At 45.6% G+C, this 27,877-nt stretch overlaps 2 protein-coding genes across 2 annotated transcripts; one reads left to right on the top strand and one right to left on the bottom strand.

Annotated features, from left to right (window-relative positions):
• The first annotated feature begins 10,166 nt into the window (after positions 1-10,166).
• On the top strand, positions 10,167-13,815 carry LOC125526010 (NF-X1-type zinc finger protein NFXL1). The gene has a single exon (XM_048691030.1). It carries the CDS (start codon positions 10,255-10,257, stop codon positions 13,624-13,626), a length of 3,372 nt encoding a protein of 1,123 aa, XP_048546987.1. The 5' UTR covers positions 10,167-10,254; the 3' UTR covers positions 13,627-13,815.
• Positions 13,816-16,454: 2,639 nt separating this feature from the next.
• LOC125524172 lies at positions 16,455-23,040 on the bottom strand. The gene is made up of 5 exons (XM_048689245.1): positions 21,851-23,040; positions 20,841-21,229; positions 20,648-20,734; positions 17,084-20,121; positions 16,455-16,964 (listed from the first exon to the last, which is right to left on the bottom strand). Exons 3-5 carry the CDS (start codon positions 20,648-20,650, stop codon positions 16,961-16,963), a joined length of 3,045 nt encoding a protein of 1,014 aa, XP_048545202.1. The 5' UTR covers positions 20,651-20,734; positions 20,841-21,229; positions 21,851-23,040; the 3' UTR covers positions 16,455-16,960.
• Positions 23,041-27,877: the final 4,837 nt, after the last annotated feature.

The raw sequence follows: 27,877 nt of genomic DNA, 5'->3' as shown, positions 1-27,877 counted from the left end.
TGCAACATTCAGATCCGTATGTATCTTGCAAATTTCTATGTCTCCCACTTGGACTAAATCCCGAATGGAATTGAAGCGTCTCTTGATGTGCTTGGTTCTCTTGTGAAATATGGATTCCTTTGCCAAGGCAATTGCACCAGTATTGTCACAAAAGATTTTCATTGGACCCGATGCACTAGGTATGACACCTAGATCGGATATGAACTCCTTCATCCAGACTCCTTCATTTGCTGCTTCCGAAGCAGCTATGTACTCTGCTTCACATGTAGATCCCGCCACGACGCTTTGTTTAGAACTGCACCAACTGACAGCTCCACCGTTCAGTAAAAACACGTATCCGGTTTGCGATTTAGAATCGTCCGGATCAGTGTCAAAGCTTGCATCAACGTAACCATTTACGATGAGCTCTTTGTCACCTCCATATACGAGAAACATATCCTTAGTCCTTTTCAGGTATTTCAGGATGTTTTTGACCGCTGTCCAGTGATCCACTCCTGGATTACTTTAGTACCTCCCCGCTAGACTTATAGCAAGGCACACATCAGGTCTGGTACACAGCATTGCATACATGATAGAGCCTATGGCTGAAGCATAGGGAACATCTTTAATTTTCTCTCTATCTTCTGCGGTGGTCGGACATTGAGTCTTACTCAACTTCACACCTTGTAACACAGGCAAGAACCCTTTCTTTGCTTGATCCATTTTGAACTTCTTTAAAACCTTGTCAAGGTATGTGCTTTGTGAAAGTCCAATTAAGCGTCTTGATCTATTTCTATAGATCTTAATGCCCAATATGTAAGCAGCTTCACCGAGGTCTTTCATTGAAAAACTCTTATTCAAGTATCCCTTTATGCTATCCAGAAATTCTATATCATTTCCAATCAAAAATATGTCATCCACATATAATATCAGAAATGCTACAGAGCTCCCACTCACTTTCTTGTAAATACAGGCTTCTCCAAAAGTCTGTACAAAACCAAATGCTTTGACCACACTATCAAAGCATTTATTCCAACTCCGAGAGGCTTGCACCAGTCCATAAATGGATCGTTGGAGCTTGCACACTTTGTTAGCTCCCTTTGGATCGACAAAACCTTCTGGTTGCATCATATACAACTCTTCTTCCAAAAATCCATTCAGGAATGCAGTTTTGAAATCCATTTGCCAAATTTCATAATCATAAAATGCGGCAATTGCTAACATGATTCGGACAGACTTAAGCATCGCTACGGGTGAGAAGGTCTCATCGTAGTCAATCCCTTGAACTTGTCGAAAACCTTTTGCACCAAGTCGAGATTTATAGACAGTAACATTACCGTCAGCGTCAGTCTTCTTCTTGAAGATCCATTTATTCTCAATTGCTTGCCGATCAACGGGCAAGTCAACCAAAGTCCACACTTTGTTCTCATACATGGATCCCATCTCAGATTTCATGGCTTCTAGCCATTTTACGGAATCTGGGCTCACCATCGCTTCTTCATAGTTCGTAGGTTCATCATGATCTAGTAGCATGACTTCCAGAACAGGATTACCGTACCACTCTGGTGCGGATCTTACTCTGGTTGATCTACGAGGTTCGGTAGTAACTTGATCTGAAGTTTCATGATCATTATCATTAGCTTCCTCATTAATTGGTGTAGGTGTCACAGAAACCGGTTTCTGTGATGTACTACTTTCCAATAAGGGAGTAGGTACAGTTACCTCATCAAGTTCTACTTTTCTCCCACTCACTTCTTTCGAGAGAAACTCCTTCTCTAGAAAAACTCCGAATTTAGCAACAAAAGTCTTGCCTTCGGATCTGTGATAGAAAGTGTACCCAACAGTCTCCTTTGGGTATCCTATGAAGACACATTTCTCCGATTTGGGTTCGAGCTTATCAGGTTGAAGCTTTTTCACATAAGCATCGCAGCCCCAAACTTTCAGAAACGACAACTTTGGTTTCTTGCCAAACCACAGTTCATAAGGCATCGTCTCAACGGATTTCGATGGTGTCCTATTTAACGTGAATGCAGCCGTCTCTAAAGCATAACCCCAAAACGATAACGGTAAATCAGTAAGAGACATCATAGATCGCACCATATCTAATAAAGTACGATTACGACGTTCGGACACACCATTACGCTGTGGTGTTCCGGGTGGCGTGAGTTGCGAAACTATTCCACATTGTTTCAAATATAGACCAAACTCGTAACTCAAATATTCTCCTCCACGATCAGATCGTAGAAACTTTATTTTCTTGTTACGATGATTTTCAACTTCACTCTGAAATTCTTTGAACTTTTCAAATGTTTCAGACTTATGTTTCATTAAGTAGATATACCCATATCTGCTTAAATCATCTGTGAAGGCGAGAAAATAACGATATCCGCCACGAGCCTCAACATTCATTGGACCACATACATCTGTATGTATGATTTCCAACAAATCCGTTGCTCTCTCCATAGTAACGGAGAACAGCGTTTTAGTCATCTTACCCATGAGGTACGGTTCGCAAGTACCAAATGATTCATAATCAAGTGGTTCCAAAAGTCCATCAGTATGGAGTTTCTTCATGCGTTTTACACCGATATGACCTAAACGGCAGTGCCACAAATAAGTTGCACTATCATTATCAACTCTGCATCTTTTGATTTAAACATTATGAATATGTGTATCAATACTATCGAGATTCATCAAAAATAGACCACTCTTCAAGGGTGCATGACCATAAAAGATATTACTCATATAAATAGAACAACCATTATTCTCTGATTTAAATGAATAACCGTCTCGCATCAAACAAGATCCAGATATAATGTTCATGCTCAACGCTGGCACCAAATAACAATTATTTAGGTCTAATACTAATCCCGAAGGTAGATGTAGAGGTAGCGTGCCGACCGCGATCATATCAACTTTGGAACCATTTCCCACACGCATCGTCACCTCGTCCTTAGCCAATCTTCGCTTAATCCATAGCCACTGTTTCGAGTTGCAAATGTTAGCAACAGAACCAGTATCAAATACCCAGGTGCTACTGCGAGCATTAGTAAGGTACACATCAATAACATGTATATCACATATACCTTTGTTCACTTTGCCATCCTTCTTATCCGCCAAATACTTGGGGCAGTTCCGCTTTCAGTGACTACTCTGCTTGCAGTAGAAGCACTCAGTCTCAGGCTTAGGTCCAGACTTGGGTTTCTTCTCCTGAGCAGCAACTTATTTGCTGTTCTTCTTGAAGTTCCCTTTCTTCTTTCCTTTGCCCTTTTTCTTGAAACTGGTGGTCTTATTGACCATCAACACTTGATGCTCTTTCTTGATTTCTACCTCCGCGGCTTTTAGCATTGCGAAGAGCTCAGGAATAGTCTTATTCATCCCTTGCATATTATAGTTCATCATGAAGCTTTTGTAGCTTGGTGGCAGTGATTGAAGAACTCTGTCAATGACACTATCAACAGGAAGATTAACCCCCAGTTGAGTCAAGTGATTATGATACTCAGATATTTTGAGTATATGTTCACTGACAGAACTATTCTCCTCCATCTTGCAGCTATAAAACTTATTGAAGACTTCATATCTCTCAATCCGGGCATTTGCTTGAAATATTAACTTCAACTCTTGAAACATCTCATATGCTCCATGACGTTCAAAACGTCGTTGAAGACCCGGTTCTAAGCCATAAAGCATGGCACACTGAACTATCGAGTAGTCATCAGCTTTGCTTTGCCAGACGTTCATAACATCTGGTGTTGCTCCTGCAGCAGGCTTGGCACTTAGCGGTGCTTTCAGGACGTAATTCTTCTCTGCAGCAATGAGGATAATCCTGAAGTTACAGACCCAGTCCGTGTAATTGTTACCATCATCTTTCAACTTTGCTTTCTCAAGGAACGCATTAAAATTCAACGGAACAACAACACGAGCCATCTATCTACAATCAAACATAGACAAGCAAGATACTATCAGGTACTAAGTTCATGATAAATTTAAGTTCAATTAATCATATTACTTAAGAACTCCCACTTAGAAAGATATCCCTCTAATCCTCTAAGTGATCACGTGATCCAAATCAACTAAACCATGTCCGATCATCACGTGAGATGGAGTAGTATCAATGGTGAACATCAATATGTTGATCATATCTACTATATGATTCACGCTCGACCTTTCAGTCTCCGTGTTCCGAGGCCATATCTGTTATATGCTAGGCTCGTCAAGTTAAACCTGAGTATTCCACGTGTGCAACTGTTTAGAAAGATATCCCTCTAATCCTCTAAGTGATCACGTGATCCAAATCAACTAAACCATGTCCGATCATCACGTGAGACGGAGTAGTATCAATGGTGAACATCAATATGTTGATCATATCTACTATATGATTCACGCTCAACCTTTCGGTCTCCGTGTTCCGAGGCCATATCTGTTATATGCTAGGCTCGTCAAGTTAAACCTGAGTATTCCGCGTGTACAACTGTTTTGCACCCGTTGTATTTGAACGTAGAGCCTATCACACCCGATCATCACGTGGTGTCTCAGCACGAAGAACTTTCGCAACGGTGCATACTCAGGGAGAACACTTATACTTTGATAATTTAGTGAGGGATCATCTTATAATGCTACCGTCAATCAAAGCAAGATAAGATGCATAAAAGATAAACATCACATGCAATCAATATAAGTGATATGATATGGCCATCATCATCTTGTGCTTGTGATCTCCATCTTCGAAGCACCGTCATGATCACCATCGTCACCGGCGCGACACCTTGATCACCATCGTAGCATCGTTGTCGTCTCACCAATCTTATGCTTCCACGACTATCGCTACCGCTTAGTGATAAAGTAAAGCATTACAGCGCAATTGCATTGCATACAATAAAGCGACAACCATATGGCTCCTGCCAGTTGCCGATAACTCGGTTACAAAACATGATCATCTCATACAATAAAATTTAGCATCATGTCTTGACCATATCACATCACAACATGCCCTGCAAAAACAAGTTAGACGTCGTCTACTTTGTTGTCGCAAGTTTTACGTGGCTGCTACGGGCTTAGCAAGAACCGTTCTTACCTACGCATCAAAACCACAACGATCGTTTGTCAAGTTGGTGTTGTTTTAACCTTCGCAAGGATCGGGCGTAGCCACACTTGGTTCAACTAAAGTTGGAGAAACTGACACCCGCCATCCACTTGTGTGCAAAGCACGTCGGTAGAACCAGTCTCGCGTAAGCGTATGCGTAATATCGGTCCGGGCCGCTTCATCCAACAATACAGCCGAACCAAAGTATGACATGCTGGTAAGCAGTATGACTTATATCGCCCACAACTTACTTGTGTTCTACTCGTGCACAACATCAACGCATAAAACCTAGGCTCGGATGTCACTGTTGGGGAACGTAGTAATTTCAAAAAAATTCCTACGCACACGCAAGATCATGATGATGCATAGCAACGAGAGGGGAGAGTGTTGTCTACGTACCCTCGTAGACCGGAAGCGGAAGCGTTAGCACAACGCGGTTGATGTAGTCGTACGTCTTCACGGCCCGACCGATCAAGCACCGAAACTACGACACCTCCGAGTTCTAGCACACGTTCAGCTCGATGACGATCCCCGGACTCCGATCCAGCAGAATGTCGGGGAAGAGTTCCGTCAGCACGACGGCGTGGTGACGATCTTGATGTTCTACCGTCGCAGGGCTTCGCCTAAGCACCGCTACAATATTATCGAGGATTAGGTGGAGCAGGGCACCGCACACGGCTAATAGATCTCAAGGATCAATTGTTGTGTCTAGAGGTGCCCCCCTGCCCCCGTATATAAAGGAGCAAGGGGGAGGGGCGGCCGGCCAGGAGGAGGCGCGCTAGGGAGGAGTCCTACTCCTACCGGGAGTAGGACTCCCTCCTTTCCTTGTCCAACTAGGAGAGGGGGAAGGAAGGGAGAGAGGAGAGAAAGGAAAGGGGGGGGGGCGCCGCCCCTCCCTCCTTGTCCAATTCGGACTAGAGGGGGAGGGGGCGCGCAGCCTGCCCTGGCCGCCCCTCCTCTGCTCCACTTTGGGCCCGTGAGGCCCATTAACCCCCCCCCCCCCCCCGGGGGGGGGGGGGGTTCCGGTAACCCCCGGTACTCCGTTTTATATCCGATAACTTCCGAAACCATTCTTGTGTTCGAATATAGTCGTCCAATATATCAATCTTTATGTCTTGACTATTTCGAGACTCCTCGTTATGTCCGTGATCACATCCGGGACTCCGAATAACCTTCGGTACATCAAAATATATAAACTCATAATGAAACTGTCATCGTAACGTTAAGCGTGCGGACCCTACGGGTTTGAGAATAATGTAGACATGACCGAGACACGTCTCTGGTCAATAACCAATAGCGGAACCTGGATGCTCATATTGGCTCCTACATTTTCTACGAAGATCTTTTATCGGTCAGACCGCATAACAACATACGTTGTTCCCTTTGTCATCGGTATGTTACTTGCCCGAGATTTGATCGTCGGTATCTCAATACCTAGTTCAATCTCATTCCGGCAAGTCTCTTTACTCGTTCCGTAATACATCATCCCTCAACTAACTTATTAGTTGCAATGCTTGCAAGGCTTATGTGATGTGCATTACCGAGAGGGCCCAGAGATACCTCTCCGACAATCGAAGTGACAAATCCTAATCTCGAAATACGCCAACCCAACAAGTACCTTCGGAGACACCTGTAGAGCATATTTATAATCACCCAGTTACGTTGTGACGTTTGGTAGCACACAAAGTGTTCCTCCGGTAAACGGGAGTTGCATAATCTCATAGTCATAGGAACATGTATAAGTCATGAAGAAAGCAATAGCAACAAACTAAATGATCAAGTGCTAAGCTAACAAAATGGGTCAAGTCAATCACATCATTCTCCTAATGATGTGATCCCGTTAATCAAATGACAACTATGTTTATGGTTAGGAAACATAACCATCTTTGATCAAAGAGCTAGTCAAGTAGAGGCATACTAGTGACACTATGTTTGTCTATGTATTCACACATGTATTATGTTTCCGGTTAATACAATTCTAGCATGATATAAACATTTATCATAATACATTTATCATGAATAATAAACATTCTAGTGACACTTTATTATTGCCTCTAGGGCATATTTCCTTCAGCCCAAAGGAAGGCTCGGCGAAGAGAATCGATCTTTTCCAGGACTTCAATCGATAGGTTTAACGCTGTCATATAGTATATAGCGACGGCCGTGATGACAGACTTGACCAGCACCGCCCTTCCCAGAGATGCCATGAGCATGCCCAGCCATGGAGTAAGCTTGGCCGCAATCTTGTCCTCCAGGGGCTGGAAGTGGATCCTATTTAGCCTTTTGACTGACAGTGGCAATCCGAGATACTTCATTGGGAAGGTAGATCGGTTGGCCGGGAAGGAATGCAGTATGTCATCAAGGTCCAAGTGGTCACATCGGATGGGGGCAACCATGCTTTTAGAGCAATTCGTGACCAGGTCAGTGACCTCCCCAAAGCACGCAAGGGTTTCTGCGAAGAATTTGATTTCAGATTTAACTGGCGCAAGGAAGACCGCAGCATCATCCGCGTACAAGGAGGCACGAATGTGACGAATCGCCATCGCATTTCCATCAAGAGGGTGCAACTTGCCTTGCTATGTGGCCTTCTGTAGGATATGGTGTAGAGGATCAATTGCATGGTGTAGAGGATCAATTGACCTTTTTTTGGCTTTGCTGGCAGTCGGTGAACCATTAACGTTCTTCCTTTTTCTCCCTAGGGAATTTCTTCAGTACATGAGGCCTGTTGACACTCAATGAAGGAAGCAAGATCAGTTTCACACTCTCTGTTTTTTTTTTCCGGGATAGTTTCACACTCTCCGTTAGCTGTATTGCAAAATATATTCTAATTTATAACATCGAGAACAACTTCAAGAGGTCGTCGACCGAGCGGTAAAAATGACAATGAAATGGAAGACACATACTTATAGATTGTTGTACATCACCTATAAAGATTTCTTTCACAGATAGCGTGCTAGAACCCCCTCCATCTCAAAATAAGTGTCTCAACTTTAATGCATACAAAGTTGAGACACTTATTTTTGAACACAAGGAGTAGTATATAAAAGAATAATTCGATTGGTTAAGCTTTTATTGCAACGCTAATTGCAGAATGCACTGAATACATGCTTTTTCATGCGTACTTGAAGCCATAGAGTTAAACATCAAAGCACGACAGATCTATTTATCGCTTTTTAATCATTTTTACAACAAACAAAAGTTGTATTATGATTTTAGAATGGCTAATTTGACATCCAAATTTAATAGGAATGATAGACTACTTATATCAACAAGGTGCACCTTCTTTTCTGGGAGTCCATTCGAAAGGAACATTGAAGTTAAGTGTGCTTGGCTAGTAACAATTTGAGGATGAGTTATCGACTGAGAAGTTGATACCAGCTGCGCGAGTGAGAAAAAATGCGCAGTAAAGACTAGTTAGTCTGTGGAGCTAGTTTAGATCCTAGGTGGTAGCCAGACGCAACAACAAAGAACCGACAGGTTTGGCAGGGGCGTTACAATTGGTATTAGAGTTGCATGCCCCTGGTGGTTACACGGGCGTGTGCGAATCAGGTGCGCGAGCATGTGGCGTATGATGCGTGTGAACCATCGTGGTACCCAACATGTCATATGTGCCGGACTGGATGCACAAACATGTGCTAAGAGAGAATGTTCCTGCTAGGCCGACGAAGATGTTGGTTCCTTTGAGTGAAGGTGTATGTGACATCCCGGCTTAATAGGTATGATACTACTCATATCAACAAGGTGCACCTTCTTTTTGGGCATCCCATCCGAAAAAAACCTCAAAGTTAAGGGTGCTTGGCTATGAACAATTTGAGGATGTGTGACCGACTAAGAAGTTGATTTCAAATGTGCACGAGTGAGGATAAAGTGTGCATACATGATTAGTGTTGGTTTGTGGGACAATATAGATCCTAGGTGGTAGCCAGGCGCAATGGCCTTAAACGGATGGGTTTGGCTGGGCCCGGAAAATGACGTGCATGCATAGTGCTACAATGTTACATAAAGAATAAATTGGGCATGGTTTCAAGACCAACCATCATTTGTACACAACTCATGAAGCACCCGATATCAAGAACGTCAGAGCATTCTTCACAAAAAACCCATAAAACATTATGGTAGAAGCTTTATAACTATATCATTAGAAGTAATAGCTATATAGGATTGTGATACGTCTCAAATATATCTATAATTTTTGATCGTTTTATGTTATTGTCATATATTTTTAGATGTTTTCTTATAACAATTCATATTATTTTTCTGAACTAAGCTATTAGTTCAGTGTCTAGAGTTGGTTGTTGTTTTTTTGCATGTTTTTGGTTTACAAAAAATTGCCTCAAAATATCACGAGTAATTTTGATGGTTTTCTTTAGAAAGAGTGGGCCCGTTTGCTGCCGTGTGGATGATTTCTGACAATGAGAGATAGAGATAGGAGGCTAGGAGCCACGCTGGATCTAGCTAGGCGAAAGTGCGATACGAGGAATTTTATGAGTTCAGGACCCTCTCGGCCCGAACATTTAAAAGTGTACTTCACGATGAATCTAATGATGCTAATTCGGTATTACAGTTAATATTCTTTTAAGAAGTTGTTAAAAATTTGCTTTGTAAAACATAATCAAATATACTAGGTTTTAGAAGAATTGAGAATTGAAACATAAATGAAGAAAATTAGAGGCTGCCAAAGTAGAAATCGCCGAAAACAAACCGACCTCCTGCGGTCCACCGCAGGCTAACAGTGCCGTACTTCCTTCGGTCCTTTTTACTCTGCATATTGGATTTGTCGAAAATCAAACTTTGCTAAATTTGACCAAATTTATATTAAAAATTATTAGCATTTATAATATCTAATAAATATAATATGAAAATATATTTCAAGATGAACCTAATGATATTGGTGTTGTTATGTGAATGTTTATAAATTTTTATATAAATTTGGTCAAAGTTGGATGAGATTGACTTCGGACAAACCTAATACGTAGAGTAAAAACGACCGGAGGGAGAGCACTGTTAGCATATTCGCCAGAAAATTTCCCCTCCCCATCGCCGCCGCCCGCCGCCCCCCGCCGCCGCCAGACGATTCGCCGTCGTCCCCCTCAAATACCCCCCACCCCCATCCACTCCGCTCCCCACCACCGCCGCCTCCACCCACCCCCACATCCCCAACGGAGGACGCATCGGGTCTGCCCCGCCGCCGCATGCAGCCCTCCACCGCCCGACGCCGCGGCCCCGACGCGCCCTTCTCGCGCGGCGTATGGCGGCCCCGATCCGCCGCACCCGCCGCGGAGGCCCCTGCCCCCGCCCCCGCTCCCGCGCCCCGCCCCAACCCCGCCGCCTACGCGCCTCCCCACCACCGCGACAACGCCGCCCCGCTCCTGCCCCTCCCCAACCCCAACCCAAACCCTGCCTCGGACAGCCGCCCGCCCCGCCGCCGCCAGCGCCGCCCGAACCACAACGACGGCCGCGCCCCGCCGCCGCAGGAGAGGGCTCCCCCGTCCGCGCCCGCCAACGCCAACGCCTCCGCGCCGCGGCAGATGAGGGCGAACGCTCCCGCGCCCGCGCCAGCGGCGGCGGCGGGGGGCGGGGCGGTGCCGCAGCTGGTGCAGGAGATCCAGGACAAGCTGGCGCGGGGGGCGGTGGAGTGCATGATCTGCTACGACATGGTGCGCCGCTCCGCCCCCGTCTGGTCCTGCGGCAGCTGCTTCGCCATCTTCCACCTCCCCTGCATCCGCCGGTGGGCCCGCTCGCCGGCCTCCGCCTCCGACGACCCGGCCTCCGACTCCTGGCGCTGCCCCGGCTGCCAGTCCGTGCAGGACGTCCCCGCCCGCGACATCGCCTACACCTGCTTCTGCCGGCGCCGCCGCGACCCGCCCAACGACCTCTACCTCACCCCTCACTCCTGTGGCGAGCCCTGCTCCAAGCCGCTCGACAGAGCAGACCCTGCCGCCAAGGGCGATGATGATGATGTTGCCACCAGGTGCCCGCACCTCTGTGTCCTGCAGTGCCACCCTGGCCCATGCCCGCCTTGCAAGGCGTTTGCTCCGGAGCGCCCGTGCCCTTGCGGCAAGCAGTCTATCACTCGTCGATGTGCGGACCGGATTACGGCTGTCACGTGTGGGCAGTCGTGCGAGAAGCTGCTACCCTGCGGGAGGCACCATTGCGACAAGGTCTGCCACACCGGCCCGTGCGGGGAATGCGAGGTTGATTACCCTGCGCTCTGCTTCTGTGGCAAGAAAACAGAGACATTGTTGTGCGGCGAGATGGTGCTCAAAGGGAAGCTGTCGGACAAGGATGGGGTGTTCTCTTGCAGCGAGGTTTGTGGCCACAAACTGGCATGTGCCAATCATGCCTGTCAGGATGTTTGCCACCCAGGGCCATGTGGGGAGTGTGAGCTTATGCCAGCGAAGGTCACCACATGCCATTGTGGCAAGACAAGGCTGCAGGAGAAGAGGACTAGCTGCTTGGACCCAATCGCCACCTGTGACAAGGTATGCGACAAGAGATTGCCGTGTGGACTGCATAGGTGCAAGGGCACGTGCCACGAAGGAGAGTGCCCACCGTGCTTGGTGCGTGTCGAGCAGAGGTGCCGCTGTGGCTCATCAGGCCAGATGGTGGAGTGCTACAAGGTCTCCAAGGAAGAGTTCCGTTGCAACAAGCCTTGTGGCCGCAAGAAGAACTGTGGGAGGCACAGGTGCAGTGAGTGCTGTTGCCCGCTGTCGAAGCCATTTGCTCAGCATCAAGGTGAGAGCATGGATCCCCATTTCTGCCAGATACCATGTGGCAAGAAGCTCCGGTGTGGACAGCATGGATGCCAGCATCTCTGCCACAGCGGTCACTGCGACCCTTGCCGTGAGACCATATTCAATGATCTCTCTTGTGCGTGTGGCAGGTCATCTATTCCGCCACCGCAGCCTTGCGGCACACCAACTCCATCATGCCCACACCAGTGCATTGTCCCTCAGCCTTGTGGACACCCAGCTTCGCACCAATGCCATTTTGGGGACTGCCCACCTTGCGTTGTGCCAGTCATGAGAGAGTGCGTTGGGGGACATGTGATGTTAAGGAACATCCCTTGTGGTTCAAAGGATATCAGATGCAACCAGCCCTGTGGAAAGAACCGTCAATGTGGACTGCATGCTTGTGCCAGGCCTTGCCATCCTTCCCCTTGTGATCCACCGCCCACAAATGGAGAAGCTAGTTCAAGCTCCGGGGGCAAAGTTTCATGTGGACAATTATGTGGTGTCCCAAGGAGGGAATGCAAGCACACTTGCAACGCCCCATGCCACCCATCGTCGCCTTGCCCAGACGTGAGATGTGAACATCGTGCGACTATTACCTGTTCTTGTGGCCGTATCAGTACAACTGTACCCTGCAGTGCTGGTGGAGCCTACAATGGTGATAGTACGTTTGATATCTCCGTCATCCAGCAGCTGCCAATGCCTCTCCAACCAGTGGAATCAAATGGGAAAAGGGTACCTCTTGGGCAGAGGAAACTCTGTTGTGATGAGGAGTGTGTAAAAGTGGAGCGGAAACGAGTCCTTGCTGAAGCTTTCGACATTACCCAGCCCAATCTGGATGCATTGCATTTTGGTGAGAACTCAAATGCGTCGGATTTGGTTTCTGATCTTTTCCGGCGTGAGCCAAAGTGGGTGCTGGCCATAGAGGAGAGGTGCAAGTTCCTTGTCCTTGGGAAAACAAGGGGGAATTCTTCAAGCAACATGAAGTTCCATGTCTTCTGTCACATGATGAAGGATAAGAGAGATGCTATCAGGCTCATTGCAGATAGGTGGAAGCTTTCTGTCCAGGCAGTTGGTTGGGAGCCAAAGCGTTTTGTTACCGTCCATGTGACACCCAAGTCGAAGGTTCCTGCTCGTGTTCTGGGCTCCAAGCCTGGTGTCCCTGTCTCGGCGGCCCATCCTTACTTTGACCCCATGGTGGACATGGATCCGAGGCTCGTTGTCGCAATGCTGGACCTGCCAAGGGATGCTGATGTTAACTCTCTAGTGTTAAGGTTTGGTGGGGAGTGTGAATTGGTTTGGCTGAATGACAAGAATGCTGCTGCAGTCTTCAGTGATCCAGCTAGAGCTGCAACCGCGCTGAGGCGGCTCGATTATGGGTCTGCTTACCAGGGTGCTGCAATGTTTTGCCCAAGCAGCATCACCCAGGCCTCCTTGTCGAGCAATGTGTGGGTTGGAGCACCGAGAGATGGAGGGTTGGCCGCAGTGAGCAGTGCCAGTCCATGGAAGAAGGACTCTCCCTCTGAGCTGAAACCGAACCCGCATGCAGTGATGACAGTGCTTGGTCGTGCCCCAGGGACAAGTGTGCTTGGTCATTCCCCAGGATCAGTGTGGAAACCTGCTGTTCAGGTCACGAGTTCAAACCGGTGGAATGCTCTGGAGTCTGATGCTGCAACAAGCTCTGGGTCAACCGACAAACCTAAGCCTCCTCTTCGCACTGACACGGGATCCAGCACTTCCGCTCCTGGTGTTGGCGCAGAACCAAGTGCTGGGCAATCTGTGAGCAAGTTGCAGCCGGACATCGAAGTGGAAGACTGGGAAGAAATCGTGTGAATGACGAGACCGAGGTAGTTTGGTCAAGATGAGTCGCTTTTATTCAGATCTCATTTTCTCTCTCTAATATATGATGTAGTATATCGAAGCTGTTATTTTGTCACCTTTGAAGTAGTTCCTGGTCGGTGCCGGTTGACTGTTCAGTTGGAATTATCTTTTGTCATGAAATAAACAGTGAACCCGTCCTCAGATTTCCTGTGTTCCTTTAGCATCACAGTGGTTGTTGCCTAGCTCTTGTCTCAGATGGAGGCAATACTTGGCTAGAATATAAATTAAACTCAAGCTGTGTTGAGGGCATGCATCATCAAGTTGTGAATTTTTGCCGCTTGGGCATTGCTTTCCCCAATTGATTTTTAAACGTCTCTTCGTTTGTGATGTTCTTCTTCAGATTGGTTCGATTCTTGTCTACAATGTTCTTCAAACTAGTTACCACTCTTATCACAATGTTCTCTCAACTGGTTGCCATCATCTCCCTGTCATCATTTTGGTTAAGTTAAACTAGTTGTAATGAGTAGCCAAGCAACCACTGCCTTATTAGCAATTTGTGCATAACAGATCCCGGTAGTTTTTCCTGTAAGCCCCCCATATTCTAGCAACCTAGTAAAACAAAATTATACTACACAGGAAGCATCTGTTTCCATCTCTCTGTAAAAAGGTCTAGCATTTAGCTTAGCTGACTCAACGGGAAATATGGGAAAAAACTAACAACCCAAACAGCAAATGCCATATATATGTTAGAAACTGCAGTGATCACTGATCAGTGTATTTCATTTATCAACAGCATGTGGAAACTACTAATTCTCTTTGTTTTCTTGGGGAAAACTTGCTCTTTGCCTAACTACTAGCAAAATTCTTGTGCATTGTTTTTTGTTTTTTGTAATATTGTACTGTATCAGTTGTTTAAATGCTTGTGCCACCATGGCCCCTAACTATCTGCAAACTAAAAAGGTCAGCTCAAAAATATACATCAACTGAATCAACCGTATGTTCTCCGCATAATGGATGACAACTGTGATGACATTTTTAATAATTTGAAGAGGCAATATTGGTGAAGCATGTGTTTTATTTCATTTTGTTTGCCAATGAAAACATTCTGCTTTGCATCTGTATTCAGTAGCAGAAAGGTTACCTGAAGTTAGTCGTCTCATACGAATTTCATTGGTTCGGGTTCAGCACAAGTTATTTAGTTCCAGTTAGATTCCGTTCAGCACATTGTGTTTGTGCACTCTGTACAGTGCTATTTCTCTCTGCTCTCAGCACATTGCATTTTATTTGCCAGTGACAACAATCTTTACACATGTAACAACTCCACATTTGTGATATGGCACACCACTTTGAGTTAGCTAAATTTAAGCGAGTGCTATCTTCTCACAAACTATATATTGGTGATTGCCTAAGTGTGGAAGCCATGATGATTATTCCTGCTCTACAGAAGATTAAACATCTCCATGTTTTTATCTATATATTGAGAATCTTGCTAATACTTTATTTTTTATATTATATACAGTAGTTTTTTTAGTTTGCTTCTGATCCCTGCATCATTGAAACCACACCATCTTTTACCTAAATGCATGTCAGGAGCATTTTATCCATACGGATTTAATTCCACAGCTGAGGTTACTACTTGTAAGCTGCAACCTAACTAGAGGACCCGTTAAATCTTTTTTTTTCAAAGTAAACTATCGAACTTTAGTGATCAATATATGGTAGAGCTGCTCTGCATTATCCGTAATCATCCTGTTGGTTTAGTAGCTTGACGAATGCTTACGAAATGCATACGCAACCTTCTAATAAGATTGTTGTGTGAGCGCGTGAATGACCAAAGATGAAACTGTGGCTTGATACTTCCATGCTGCCAATGCGGTTGGTACCTTGGTACTTTCCTCCTTTGAATTAAACTCCTTGAATTCAGTTATGATTCAGCGAATGCCCGCACAGCCGTGTGACTGGAATCAAACGGATGGTATTGTTTTCTTGAAAAAAACTGCGTTCGTTGGCAATTCTTCCATACACATGGCAAGTTTCCCTTCCATAGATGGCAAGTCCCTAACAAGCGCTTGGAACTTCTAGTTGTTTTGGCATGGCAACTCGGGCGTTCACTGCCAGTTTTGCTCCAGCCAACGTTCCCCAGATATTCGCGTCTACTTCTGGTGAAGGATTCTTAGCTATTTTCTTATGTATATATGAATGTGCACGGCGTTTTCAGTTCCATATGTTTGTGCTTCCCTTCCACGAGCATAGAAAGAATTGCTGCCAGTTTCAGGGTATTTCTAGGCTGCTCCTTAATCCATCCCCATTTTCAGATATGAAATCCCTAGGTCACTAATGTTGCTCTTGCTTGTTAAGGCTAAAAGAAAATATCTATACCGTTTCTTTTGTTGGGTTGTCCTTCTGTTTTCTTCTCTTGTAATATCGATTTCTCTTTGGAGGGCAATCTAAACTACAAATTAGCTGACGAAAATCATGGAGTGCGCACTAACAATCCTCTGGTGGTAAATGAAAGATGAAACAGAGGTAGGAATTAAACTGAAACAAGTCCACAGAAGAAAAGTAAACTGTTGTAGTACAGTGATATCAAAAACAAGTCTACAGAAACAAATGCATGCACATCACAGGTAGTATGGATAAATCATACAGTTTAGATAACACCAATGAGAGGCAAGTACCATGTTTCTATCCAAGAAACAAAAGGATTCTACCTTCTGAGACATGTTTGGTAGAAAGACCTGGCAAAACAAAAAGAGAAAAAACAAATACCAAAATGAAAGGATGCTAGCCTAGCTCAACATATTATAGTAGACAACAACCAATAATCAAACTCATGCAAATCACACAGCTCATCACAATGATACGACATATAGTTTCGTCAAACAAACATACATCAAACCAAGCTGAATTTAAGGTTCACCAGTCACACACCACACTAGGTTGACGCGCACCGATGCACGCACATCCTCTTATTACAAACAGATAGCAAACCAACACAAAGTAGCAGGGTTGTGAACAGCGCACCAAGCTGTGGAAAGCCAGCACTCGAAGTCGAAGTAGCAGCACAACACGTCAATCCAATCAAGCATAACAAGATCAAGGCAGCTTGGTGGAAAGGAAACACACCAATCCAACCCAGCATACCAAGATCAAGGCAGCTCAGTGAGAAAGGAAACACACACTTTATTCACCGTGCAAGCGGCAGCAGCACGAACACACTTAATTTGCAAACACACATACGGCTGGAGAAACACCTCGGAGACGTGAGGCGATGACTTGTAACAGCAACAGACTGATGCTTCACATAGGCCAATTTCCCTGTGCCGTAGAGCAGAGCAACAACAGATTACCTGATAAATGGACAACGAGAAGCGGAAATATTACTACTGAACTAATGAAAATTTGCTGTAGAAAAAACCTTATAATCTATCTATGTATATTGCATACAAGAAACCAATGTGCGACGGACCTTAGGTAGGAGCCCCTCGGGAGGGTCTTCTTGTAGTAGGCTGAGTGGCGCGTTTCGAACAGCGATGGGTGATGCCCAGCCCTCAAGCCATCCCATTTGAGCTTGTCCCACAAGTCCTTCTCGCAGTCCACCACCGGCTTAGGACCTTGACGTGTTACAGCCGGGAGACGCCTGAGACCCCAGCAGTCCCTGATGCCGACTGACTGCAACGCAGGTGCAGTCAATTTGACCACACATATCTGCTCCAGCTTGTGAAGATGGTGTAGCTTGATGTGCTTCAGGTTGTCGAATGTGAAACCAGATGCTATTTCCTCAGTGTACTCGTGGTCCCATGGGAAAACATGTCGAAGATTACTGCAGTATGCAATCTGGAGGGTCTCCAAGTTGGGCAAGGTGAAGGAAATGGGGAGAACGAACACCAGCCTTGGGCAATTGTACAGGTATATGTGCTGCAGTTGTTGGAGACTCCGGAGTGTGTAGTAAAGGTCATTCCAAGTTTTCTCGACACTTCCCCAGATGCAATAGGCCACCAGGAGATCAGAAGCTGAAAATGTGTTTATACACCAAAAGCTGTATGTTCCATTCCGACGTGAAAACACAGAGTGTAGCTTGGGGCAACTCTCAACATGACACCATTTTAGTCTCTCCCAGTTCGATGGGGGGATAGCAGTGATGGAGCAATTGTCATGCACATGCAATGATTCAACGACAAAAGCTGCGAAACTTCTGAAATTCCCTTCATCTTGCATACTCTCTAAATTATAGCTTCCTTTACCAATCTCGATATGCACGTTCAAAGTTTGGAGCTGTTGACAGTTCCACACCAAGAGCGAGCATGTAACATCCTTAGCCATGGCAATATCATTATACGGTAATAGCGGCCTTGTTGGAACCAAACCCTGTCGGCTAGATCCAATCTCCTTGATACTTTTGGTGATGTTGGTTTGGCTACTGCTCGTACAAGAGATAAGGAGGTACACCTTGGAGACAGCAATTTGTGATCGGCTATTGAGCCCATCTGAGGATGACCAAATGAACCTTCCATCCGTAAAAACAATATGTGCCTGAAAGCCAAAGGATCCCTGTTCTCCACAGCAGACCACTGATCTTTTCGTCCCTTGAGTATCCACATGTAGAACTTCCAGTCTAGGTGATCCTTTCCAGATTAGGCTACGGAGCTGCTCACAGCCCAGTAGGAATAGCTTCTTGAGTTTCGGGACATACATTGCATGGAGGTCAATTATTTTAATAGCTGCACCAGAGAGGTCCAGTTCCTCCAGATTCGGTAGTGCATGCAGGTATATGTTATGCAATCGACCACAACCATGTAGGGAGATCTTTGTCACCTTGACTATTTGAACAGGAGCTAAAGGAGACTTGCGGCGCAATTCCTTTTGTGGCAGGTGTATGGAATGTGTCCAATTCTCTGCTGGGCCATAACCATCGAAGCTAAAACTTTCAAGCAGTGGAGGAGCTCCTTGCAGGGCAACTTGCTCCAAGCTGGAACAACCATCAAGAATAAGCATCTTCAGGCTTCTTGTGGATGATAATGTTGGCAATGATTCCAGGTGAGTGTTTCCTGACAAGTCAAGGAGCTCCAGGTTCATCATATCTACGGAAGAGCAGCTGTCCACCGTGACCACATCTGAAGATTCTGTTAATCGGAGCTTCTGAAGCTTCTGTAGCTTTTTCCATGCATGACTTGCAGTCTTCCATGAAACCCCCTTTGTATTTAGCTCCCTGAGATTGGTCATCAGTTCAATCATCTGAGGCAAGAAAACATAATCTGTGAAACGTATGTCAAGCACCAGCAGGTTCAGAAAACTTGGCCCTCCACTTTGCTTCTTCCCAGTGTTTGCACAATGGTCAAGCCAAAGGAATCTTAGGTTGTGGCAGCACTGAAAAGGAGGAGATGCAAAAGTGAAGCTGCAGTTGTAGAGCTTTAGCACACGGAGGTTGTTGCTGGCTAGTTGAAACAAATCATTACGTACATATGCTGGATCATCTCCCTGAAATGTTAAGAAATATGATGATGCACTGCCAGGAACATTAGAGATATCTTCTGCCCTTAGTTTGTTGGAGGTGACTGAATACCAGCCCACATAGGGTTTTTTCTGTCCATCCAAATAGGATGCCAAACGTCTTGTTTCGTAAGTAGAATTGCCCAATATTGGTATCACATGATACAATGTATTGCCAATATCCCATGTTTTGTCCTCACCAAGGATTCCATCACATATCCAGTAGTTACAAGCATGAGTCGCCCAACCATAGTCAACACCAGTAAAGTTTTCAGGTAGTCGTGTTGTTAGGAATAATGAGTACAAGAAGCAATCCAAAACTGTTTCTGTGTTGATGCCATCCATACCGGTGTCACCAATCACTCCAGCAGCTTCTTTGTGCAATACATTTTCAATATGAGGTGCAATATTTGTATAATAATATGCCGCCGGATAAATATAAATATCATAAGTGTGCAACAACTTGAATTCTTTCCACTTGTCCTCCAAAAATCTTCCACCATAGGTACATAACAATTTACCTTCACCGTAAAGAGGAATGCCAGACTCTACGAGATCAATATCTTCACTTCCTCCATTATGAAAAATCATCAGAAATCTTTCATCTCTTAGAGACTTATTAATCAAACTTGCGATCCTTGGTATCACTTTTCTAGAGCTGTTTTCTACTCCTCTGAAATCATCATCTTCATCCTCCTTATCAAATATGTGCATTACATGGCGAAGGTTCAACTCCTCCGCTATTGTCCTCTGCATGGTCCTGCTGCTTTTCCACAGGGAGCAGTCCACATGGATAATTCTGTCAAAGTGCTTTCTCATGTCAGAATCATCACATGTTGTGGATCTTAGAAGCTTCGCTATAGCTCTAAGAACAGCACATCCTCCCAATACCCGACGAGCACTCCCGTCGAACCAACCACGAAGCAAGAATGTTTTAATTTTGCCTTCTGCAGTACCATCGCTTTCATACAAAAGATCAACCACTTGTCTGACGGCGTCATCAAAATCCTTCACATACTGCAGTGATCAATAGTTATTTCATACAACTGCCACAATACGTACCTTGGTACTATAATTTCAATTAGTAGCTATTCTGCGTAAGAATAAACTAAAGCAACAAATGATACAATCGTAATGATAAGATTAGTGGTGGTATGCATCTAGTTTGAAAGTTTAAATTGATTGGAATTATATATAAGTGTAAAAAACACCAGTTTCTCCCATACATATCCTCGCTAAGTTTGATGTGGGTTACTGCGGTCCAAAATTAAACTAGTGCCAATCTAAAGCAACAAATGATGCGATATTAAACTAAAGCAACAAATGATGCAATCTTAGTTGTAAGATCAGTTAATGCATGCATCCAGTTTGAAAATTTAAATGAAGCGGAACTATATTTAAGTGTACAAAATACCAGTTCATAGTGTGGGTTGCTTCAGTCCAAAATTTTGTTAGTGCTAACGTCATGCTTAAAAAAACATTTTAGGAAGACACAAATATAAATCAAGCATTGGACTTGGTGAGGGGAGAAGAGGGTACGAACCATTGAACTTCTTGACAGAAAACTAATACCAGCAGAAGACCGGGATAAACATATATCTAACCCATGGGGCGCAGATTTCTCCACTCCCTACAAAAGCAAGATGCTTAAATTCCTGATCACACGCTGTCAAAACATATCACAAAGTCAAGATTATATATTACATATGTATGCACGAGATGCAATCGCAGTATACCTCTAGAAGCGCCAAGGGCGAATCAAGCCGGGGAGGAGCGAAGAACACTTGCAGAGAATAGAAAATTTGTCCCCAAGAAATCCAGTCCTGGTCAAGGATATATCTGATCACTCGGTCATCTTTGTTTAAAACAAGAGAAAATTTCGCTTTTGTCAATGGCACAAGCTTTGTTGGTAGAGCTCAGGAACAGAACGCGCGCCGCAAGGTAGAGCAGACGTGTATGCTTCAGAGAGATCGGTGGTGTAATGGTAACGGTATGTGCTTTTGGCATCTTGTTATTGCTTTCCTTTTGCCAAAGCATGCATCTATGGTTCCTTGCTTGCACTTGCGGGTAGTGTCGATCGCCGCTGGTCCACTGGTGAACTTCTCTTTTCTCTTTAGAGCAGAATCTGCGAGGCATCGCATAAACTTCATTTGCATAAAGGAAAAAGAGAGAAAAACGTACTAGTTACCGCTCTTATTAGAATGTTCTTCTAATTGGTTGCCATCATCTCCCTGTCATCACTTTGGTTAAGTGAAACTAGTTGTAATGAGTAGCCAAGCAACCACTGCCTTATTAGCAATTTGTGCATAACAGTTCCCGGTAGTTTTCCCTATAAGCCCCCCTCTTCTAGCAACCTAGTAAAAAAATATACTACACAGGAAGCAACTGTTTCCATCTCTCTGTAAAAAGGTCCAGCTATTGGCTGAGTTGACTCGACCAGAAATATGGGAAAAAACTAACAACTCAAACAGCAAACACAACTTATATGTGTGTGTGTGTGTGTGTGTGTGTGTGTGTGAGGAAACTGCAGTGATAATTGATCAGTGTGTTTCATTTATCAGTGGTATTTAGAAACTACAAATTCTCTGCAGTTTCTTGGGGAAAAGTCGCTTTTGCTTAACTACTAGCAAGATGCTCGTGTGCTGCTTTTTGTTATATTGTATTTGTATATCAGTTATTTAAATGCTCGTGCGAAATTCTTAAGCAGATAGGGGTGATGGTATAAGATGCAATTGCATGCACCTACCTCTGGAGAGCCACGGGCGAGTCAAGTCGAGGAGGGGCGAATCACACTTGCAGAGGAAAAGAAGAGTTGTCTCCAAGAAACCCAGTCCAAGGCAAAGGTATCTCTGATCACTCCATCATCTTGCTTGAAACAAAACAAAATTTCACTTTGTCATTTTGTGTTAGAGCTCTGCAACGGGATGAACTGCAAGAGACATAGCAGGAGATGGGTGGTGTAATGGTAATGCTACGAGCTGCTTTTGGCATCTTGCTGTTGCTTTCCTTTTGCCAAAGCACGGCATGGTTCCTTGCTTGCAGTTGCAGGCAATGTATCCACTTTGGTGAATTTTTTCTTTTTTTCCTTCAGATCAGAATCTGCCATTCAGGCATTGCATATACTCCAAGGAAAAGAAAGGAAGATACTACTACGAGTATATATACTAGTACCTCCATCTTTTTTGACAGCCCAATCTTGACACCGATGCTGTATCATCCCCAGGCCAAGGTAACCGGATGCGGCGATTCCACGGCGCAGTTTCATCAGAAATAATTAAGGCAGAGAGATCCATCGTGCAATTGCGGACAGCACGATCCACCCCAGGGGCCTCACACGGTGTTACTGGTGGATTGTAATGAAGCCGGAATCAGCATACCCAGCTTGCAACTGCTGACTGCCACATTTCCTTTCTCTCTGCCCTTCTCTCATGCCAATGAGGGAGGCACGCCCACGGGGATGGAGGGAGCACGGCACGGACGGCCGCGGCCAGCAAGAGGCGCGCACAGCAGGCTCGCCGTCGCGGCGTCCTCTCGGCAGCGACGGGCAGGGAAGGGCCGAGGGAGGCATCGGAGGGGAGTGTGGGCAGCGGCGGCTAGGCTCCCCCAGACCAGATCTGCTTGAAGGGAGAGCCAGGGCCGGCGAGTGGAGGCGGCAAGGGGGGAGAGGAAGGAATGAGATGGAGAAGAAAGAGTGGATCATTGCTGGAATGCTTCAACTGCTGAATCCAATGCTCCCTCGCCGCGCTGCACCGGAGCTCACACTCGCCATGGGTTTCAGAGGCGAGAGATTGATTCAAGAAACAAATCCGCGAGAGAAGGGGGAAAGCGTTCATTGCTGGCACCCCTCCACAAGATAATTGTCCACTGATAAATGTTTTTCCTGGCAACTACTCCCTCTTTTTTCTTTCCGTGGAACTACTCCCTCCGTCAACAATGTTTTTTGGATACAAACACGCTAAAATGTTCTATATGCATCCGATCCACAAAAGAATTGAAATATTTTATATTTGTGAACGGATGGACTAGTAATACCAAACGCGCCGAGGACCGCACCTCCAACCTCCCGAAATGCTCCAACTACGGCATTGCAGGCCATTCACAGGTCTCTTGCACCCGTCCTCAATGCGGCTACCTATGCTTGGACCCGGGCCACCCTGACCGTTTTGTCTCGGAGGAGCTCATGATGTACCGGGAAAATAACTGTTTTCCTGTGTGAAGTTCCCTGAAAAAATACTAGAAAACACGTATCCGTGGTGAAAAAAATCAGTCCAAACTACAATCCATTCAAAATAGTTGTTTTCTATACATATGATTTTTTACTGAGAATACATTTCCTGGTATGTTTTCACGAAACTTCACACGAGAGTAGATTGGGCACACCGGTTTGATATTTCAAAATTTCAGAATTTTTTGAATTTTCCTGGCTTGTTTTTTGGATTTAATACTCATATAGGGGGTGGAGTACCTGAGTGTTCCAAATCCTCTTCCGCCAAATATAAGCCTAGTGCATGTGAAACGATACCGGCTTTTGCAAACCTATTTTGTAATGCAAAATGACTTTCTAATGTTTTGCATTGCATTTATATTTACTTATTACTCCCTCTGTAAACTAATATAAGAGTGTTTAGATCACTATTTTAGTGATCTAAACGCTCTTATATTAGTTTACAGAGGGAGTACATTTTATTTCTTTCCCCTGTTACTCACCCTTTCTCTCTAGGTTAATTTTCATAGGCCTTTCGATGCTCAAATTTTTGGATCTTTCTAATTAATTACCGGCAGTTTGTCACTTTAAAGTTGTGGTATTGCCTTGTAATCTTCACCCCCCCCCCCCCAATGTACCCTTATTAGGATCACATGCAAAAGTAAAAGTTGTTTTGACCCTTATTAACGCGTTTTGATGTATTCCTTGTTCGATAAACCCAAAAATGTGCACCCCTAGCTTTTCTTCGAAAGGGGTGATTCCATCTGTACTATCCTCTTTGTGTGTTAAAAGTTTCTACAGAACCATACATTTCTGAAGTCCTAGTCAAAAATCCGTGCGAAACCTCAATTGGTAAGAGGACACGATCTTGCGCTAGGAAGTTGAGGTCACCTTCTGGGTTCATGAGATCATGGCAATCATCGCCTCATGGACCGAGCCCATCCTTGCCTACCTGCTACGCAAGGAATTACTCGAGGACTAGATGGAGTCACACTAGATCATCTAACGTGTTGCCACTTATGTCGTGCACTGGGAAGAGTTGTACAAGCGCAACATCACTTGAGTCTTCCATCGTTGTATTTGTCCTGAGGAGGGTGACAAATCTTACACGATATCCACGGGAAGTTGCACTCACCATGCGATTCCTCGAACCTGGTGAGCAAGGCTTATCGTGCAAACTTTTATTGGCCCATGGCTAGGGGAGACGATGTTGATTTGGTCAACAAGTGTGCCAGCTGCTAGCTATTCCCTAAAGCCAGCCACTTACCGGTGATGGCGAAAAACATCTGATTAGTTCCGATCTCCCCTCTCCCCGTACCGCTCGCGGCGCCACTCCAAGCGGGGCGACCGGGGCGGCCCTCCCTTCCCTCGCCGCCCAGCCCCACCTCCCACGTCTCTTCCCACCGCTCCGCCGGCTGGCGCGGCCGGGCTTTGTCCACGCGGCGCGACCATGAGGCCGGCGGTGGCGGCCCTCTTCTTCCCCTCGCGGTTCCCCGACTCGGGTGGTGGTCTCCGGCGACGATGCGCCTCGGCGGGCGGTGCCCCGGTGTAGATCGGGCGCAGGCGGCGGCGATGGTGGCGGTGGCGGCTGGCGGCTGGGGTTGGCCGACGCGGAGCCTTGCAGGGCGGGTTAGTCTGGTCTTCGGTTGGGCTGGCGAGATGCAGACGTTGGGATCGGTGGCTACTACGCTGTGTCGGCTGCAGCGCGGCGGCAGGAGCTTAGCGGGCCCGATCTGGGCCCGGCTGGGCAGGGGGTCCCGGTGTGCTCCTGCTCCTGCGTCCGGTCTGCTACTGCTTATGTCATTGGAGGTTGTCCCCTCCCTCGTGGCCGCAGTACTATCGGTCCCTATCGTCGATTGGCCTCGTTTGGTTTGGCCGGTGTCGTGGAATTGTCACGGCAGATGTCCTAGTGTGAGGACTTAGTCGTGAGGCCAACGCATCTATGTGGTAGATTGAGAGGGGTTGATCGGAATCGAGAGACGCAACACAGACAAGGATTTAGACAGCTTCGGGGCCCGGGAAACATTATCCGGTAACAACCCTACATGTTGTTTGTGGCTAGGTCTCATTATGATGTGAGGGAGTCGCCGGTAAATCGGCTCTTTGTGTCTAGCCCTAGAGATTGTCTCTTCTTGCTTATTGCTTGTCCCTTTTGGTGAGCCCTACCCCTCCTTATATAAGTTGAAGGGGCGGGTTACATATGGAGTCCTATTAGGATTAGGTCTAGTCTACCTTCTAATACAAACCGGATACAAGTCCGGGTCTTAACTCTTTGTAAGGTAAATATTCTTCACGCCTTTTCTCTTAAACCGGCCCGCCATTAATATAAACCGGCCTTCTAGGCCTTGGGCCTTGTCATCCGTCTGTCCCGCCCGCCGGGTTACCAATGAGTTATAATGTTCAGGCAGGTTGCTTGTAAACCGTCTGGTCAGGGCGGGTCCCAGTGAATCACCAAGTGTCAACCGGGTCTTAATTAAACCGCCAAGTCCGGCCGGGTCATATTTCCGGCCGGGTCATACCGCAGGGTATATCCCCGACAGCCGGCCTCGCAGCGTCTGTGGTGGAGATATGACGGTGGTGTCCTCGTGACTGTGGTGGCGCATGTTGGTGGGCGGTTTGCACGGTGGAGCCGCCGGTTGGTCCTGGGTTGTGGGTATGAGGGGTAGGGCGAAATTCCTCTCAGGTTTCCAGGCACCGACACGGTGACGCCTGCGGGCGCCATCAACCTTCTTGAAGGGCGTTGGGAGTACCTCTCCTCCGCTTTCCTCCGTGTACCGGGAGAAATCCTAGGATTCGTCTAGGCAGTAGCAGCGTCGTCGTCGTCGTCGCAGTCCTTCTTGAAGGTGTTGCTTGGTGAAGGAAATATGCCCTAGAGGCAATAATAAAGTTATTATTTATTTCCTTATATCATGATAAATGTTTATTATTCATGCTAGAATTGTATTAACCGGAAACATAATACATGTGTGAATACATAGACAAACAGAGTGTCACTAGTATGCCTCTACTTGACTAGCTCGTTGATCAAAGATGGTTATGTTTCCTAACCATAGACATGAGTTGTCATTTGATTAACGGGATCACATCATTAGGAGAATGATGTGATTGACTTGACCCATTCCGTTAGCTTAGCACTTTATCGTTTAGTTTGTTGCTATTGCTTTCTTCATGACTTATACATGTTCCTATGACTATGAGATTATGCAACTCCCGTTTCCCGGAGGAACACTTTGTGTGCTACCAAACGTCACAACGTAACTGGGTGATTATAAAGGTGCTCTACAGGTGTCTCAAGGTACTTGTTGGGTTGGCGTATTTCGAGATTAGGATTTGTCACTCCGATTGTCGGAGAGGTATCTCTGGGCCCTCTCGGTAATGCACATCACTAAGCCTTGCAAGCATTGCAACTAATGAGTTAGTTGCGGATGATGTATTACAGAACGAGTAAAGAGACTTGACCGGTAACGAGATTGAACTAGGTATTGAGATACCGACGATCGAATCTCGGGCAAGTAACATACCGATAACAAAGGGAACAACGTATTTTATGCGGTCTGACCGATAAAGATCTTCGTAGAATATGTAGGAGCCAATATGAGCATCCAGGTTCCGCTATTGGTTATTGACCGGAGACGTGTCTCGGTCATGTCTACATAGTTCTCGAACCCGTAGGGTCCGCACGCTTAAAGTTCGGTGACGATCGTAATTAGGGTTTTTGTGATTTTGATGTACTGAAGGTTGTTCGGAGTCCCGGATGTGATCACGGACATGACGAGGAGTCTCGAAATGGTCGAGACATAAAGATATATTGGAAGCCTATATTTGGATATCGGGAAACGTTCCGGGTGAAATCGGGATTTTACCGGAGTACCGGCTTTTGCAAACCTATTTTGTAATGCAAAAATGACTTTCTAATGTTTTGCATTGCATTTATATTTACTTATTACTCTCTCTGTAAACTAATATAAGAGTGTTTAGATCACTATTTTAGTGATCTAAACGCTCTTATATTAGTTTACAGAGGGAGTACATTTTATTTCTTTCCCCTGTTACTCACCCTTTCTCTCTAGGTTAATTTTCATAGGCCTTTCGATGCTCAAATTTTTGGATCTCTCTAATTAATTACGGCAGTTTGTCACTTTAAAGTTGTGGTATTGCCTTGTAATCTTCACCCCCCAGTGTACCCTTATTAGGATCACATGCAAAAGTAAAAGTTGTTTTGACCCTTATTAACGCGTTTTGATGTATTCCTTGTTCGATAAACCCAAAAATGTGCACCCCTAGCTTTTCTTCGAAAGGGGTGATTCCATCTGTACTATCCTCTTTGTGTGTTAAAAGTTTCTACAGAACCATACATTTCTGAAGTCCTAGTCAAAAATCCGTGCGAAACCTCAATTGGTAAGAGGACACGATCTTGCGCTAGGAAGTTGAGGTCACCTTCTGGGTTCATGAGATCATGGCAATCATCGCCTCATGGACCGAGCCCATCCTTGCCTACCTGCTACGCAAGGAATTACTCGAGGACTAGATGGAGTCACACTAGATCATCTAACGTGTTGCCGCTTATGT

Source organism: Triticum urartu, chromosome 7 (genome assembly GCF_003073215.2).
Source record: "Triticum urartu cultivar G1812 chromosome 7, Tu2.1, whole genome shotgun sequence".
Lineage (NCBI taxonomy): Eukaryota > Viridiplantae > Streptophyta > Magnoliopsida > Poales > Poaceae > Triticum > Triticum urartu.
Note: the sequence above shows the minus strand (reverse complement) of the source record. Positions and strands in the feature narration are given on the sequence as shown.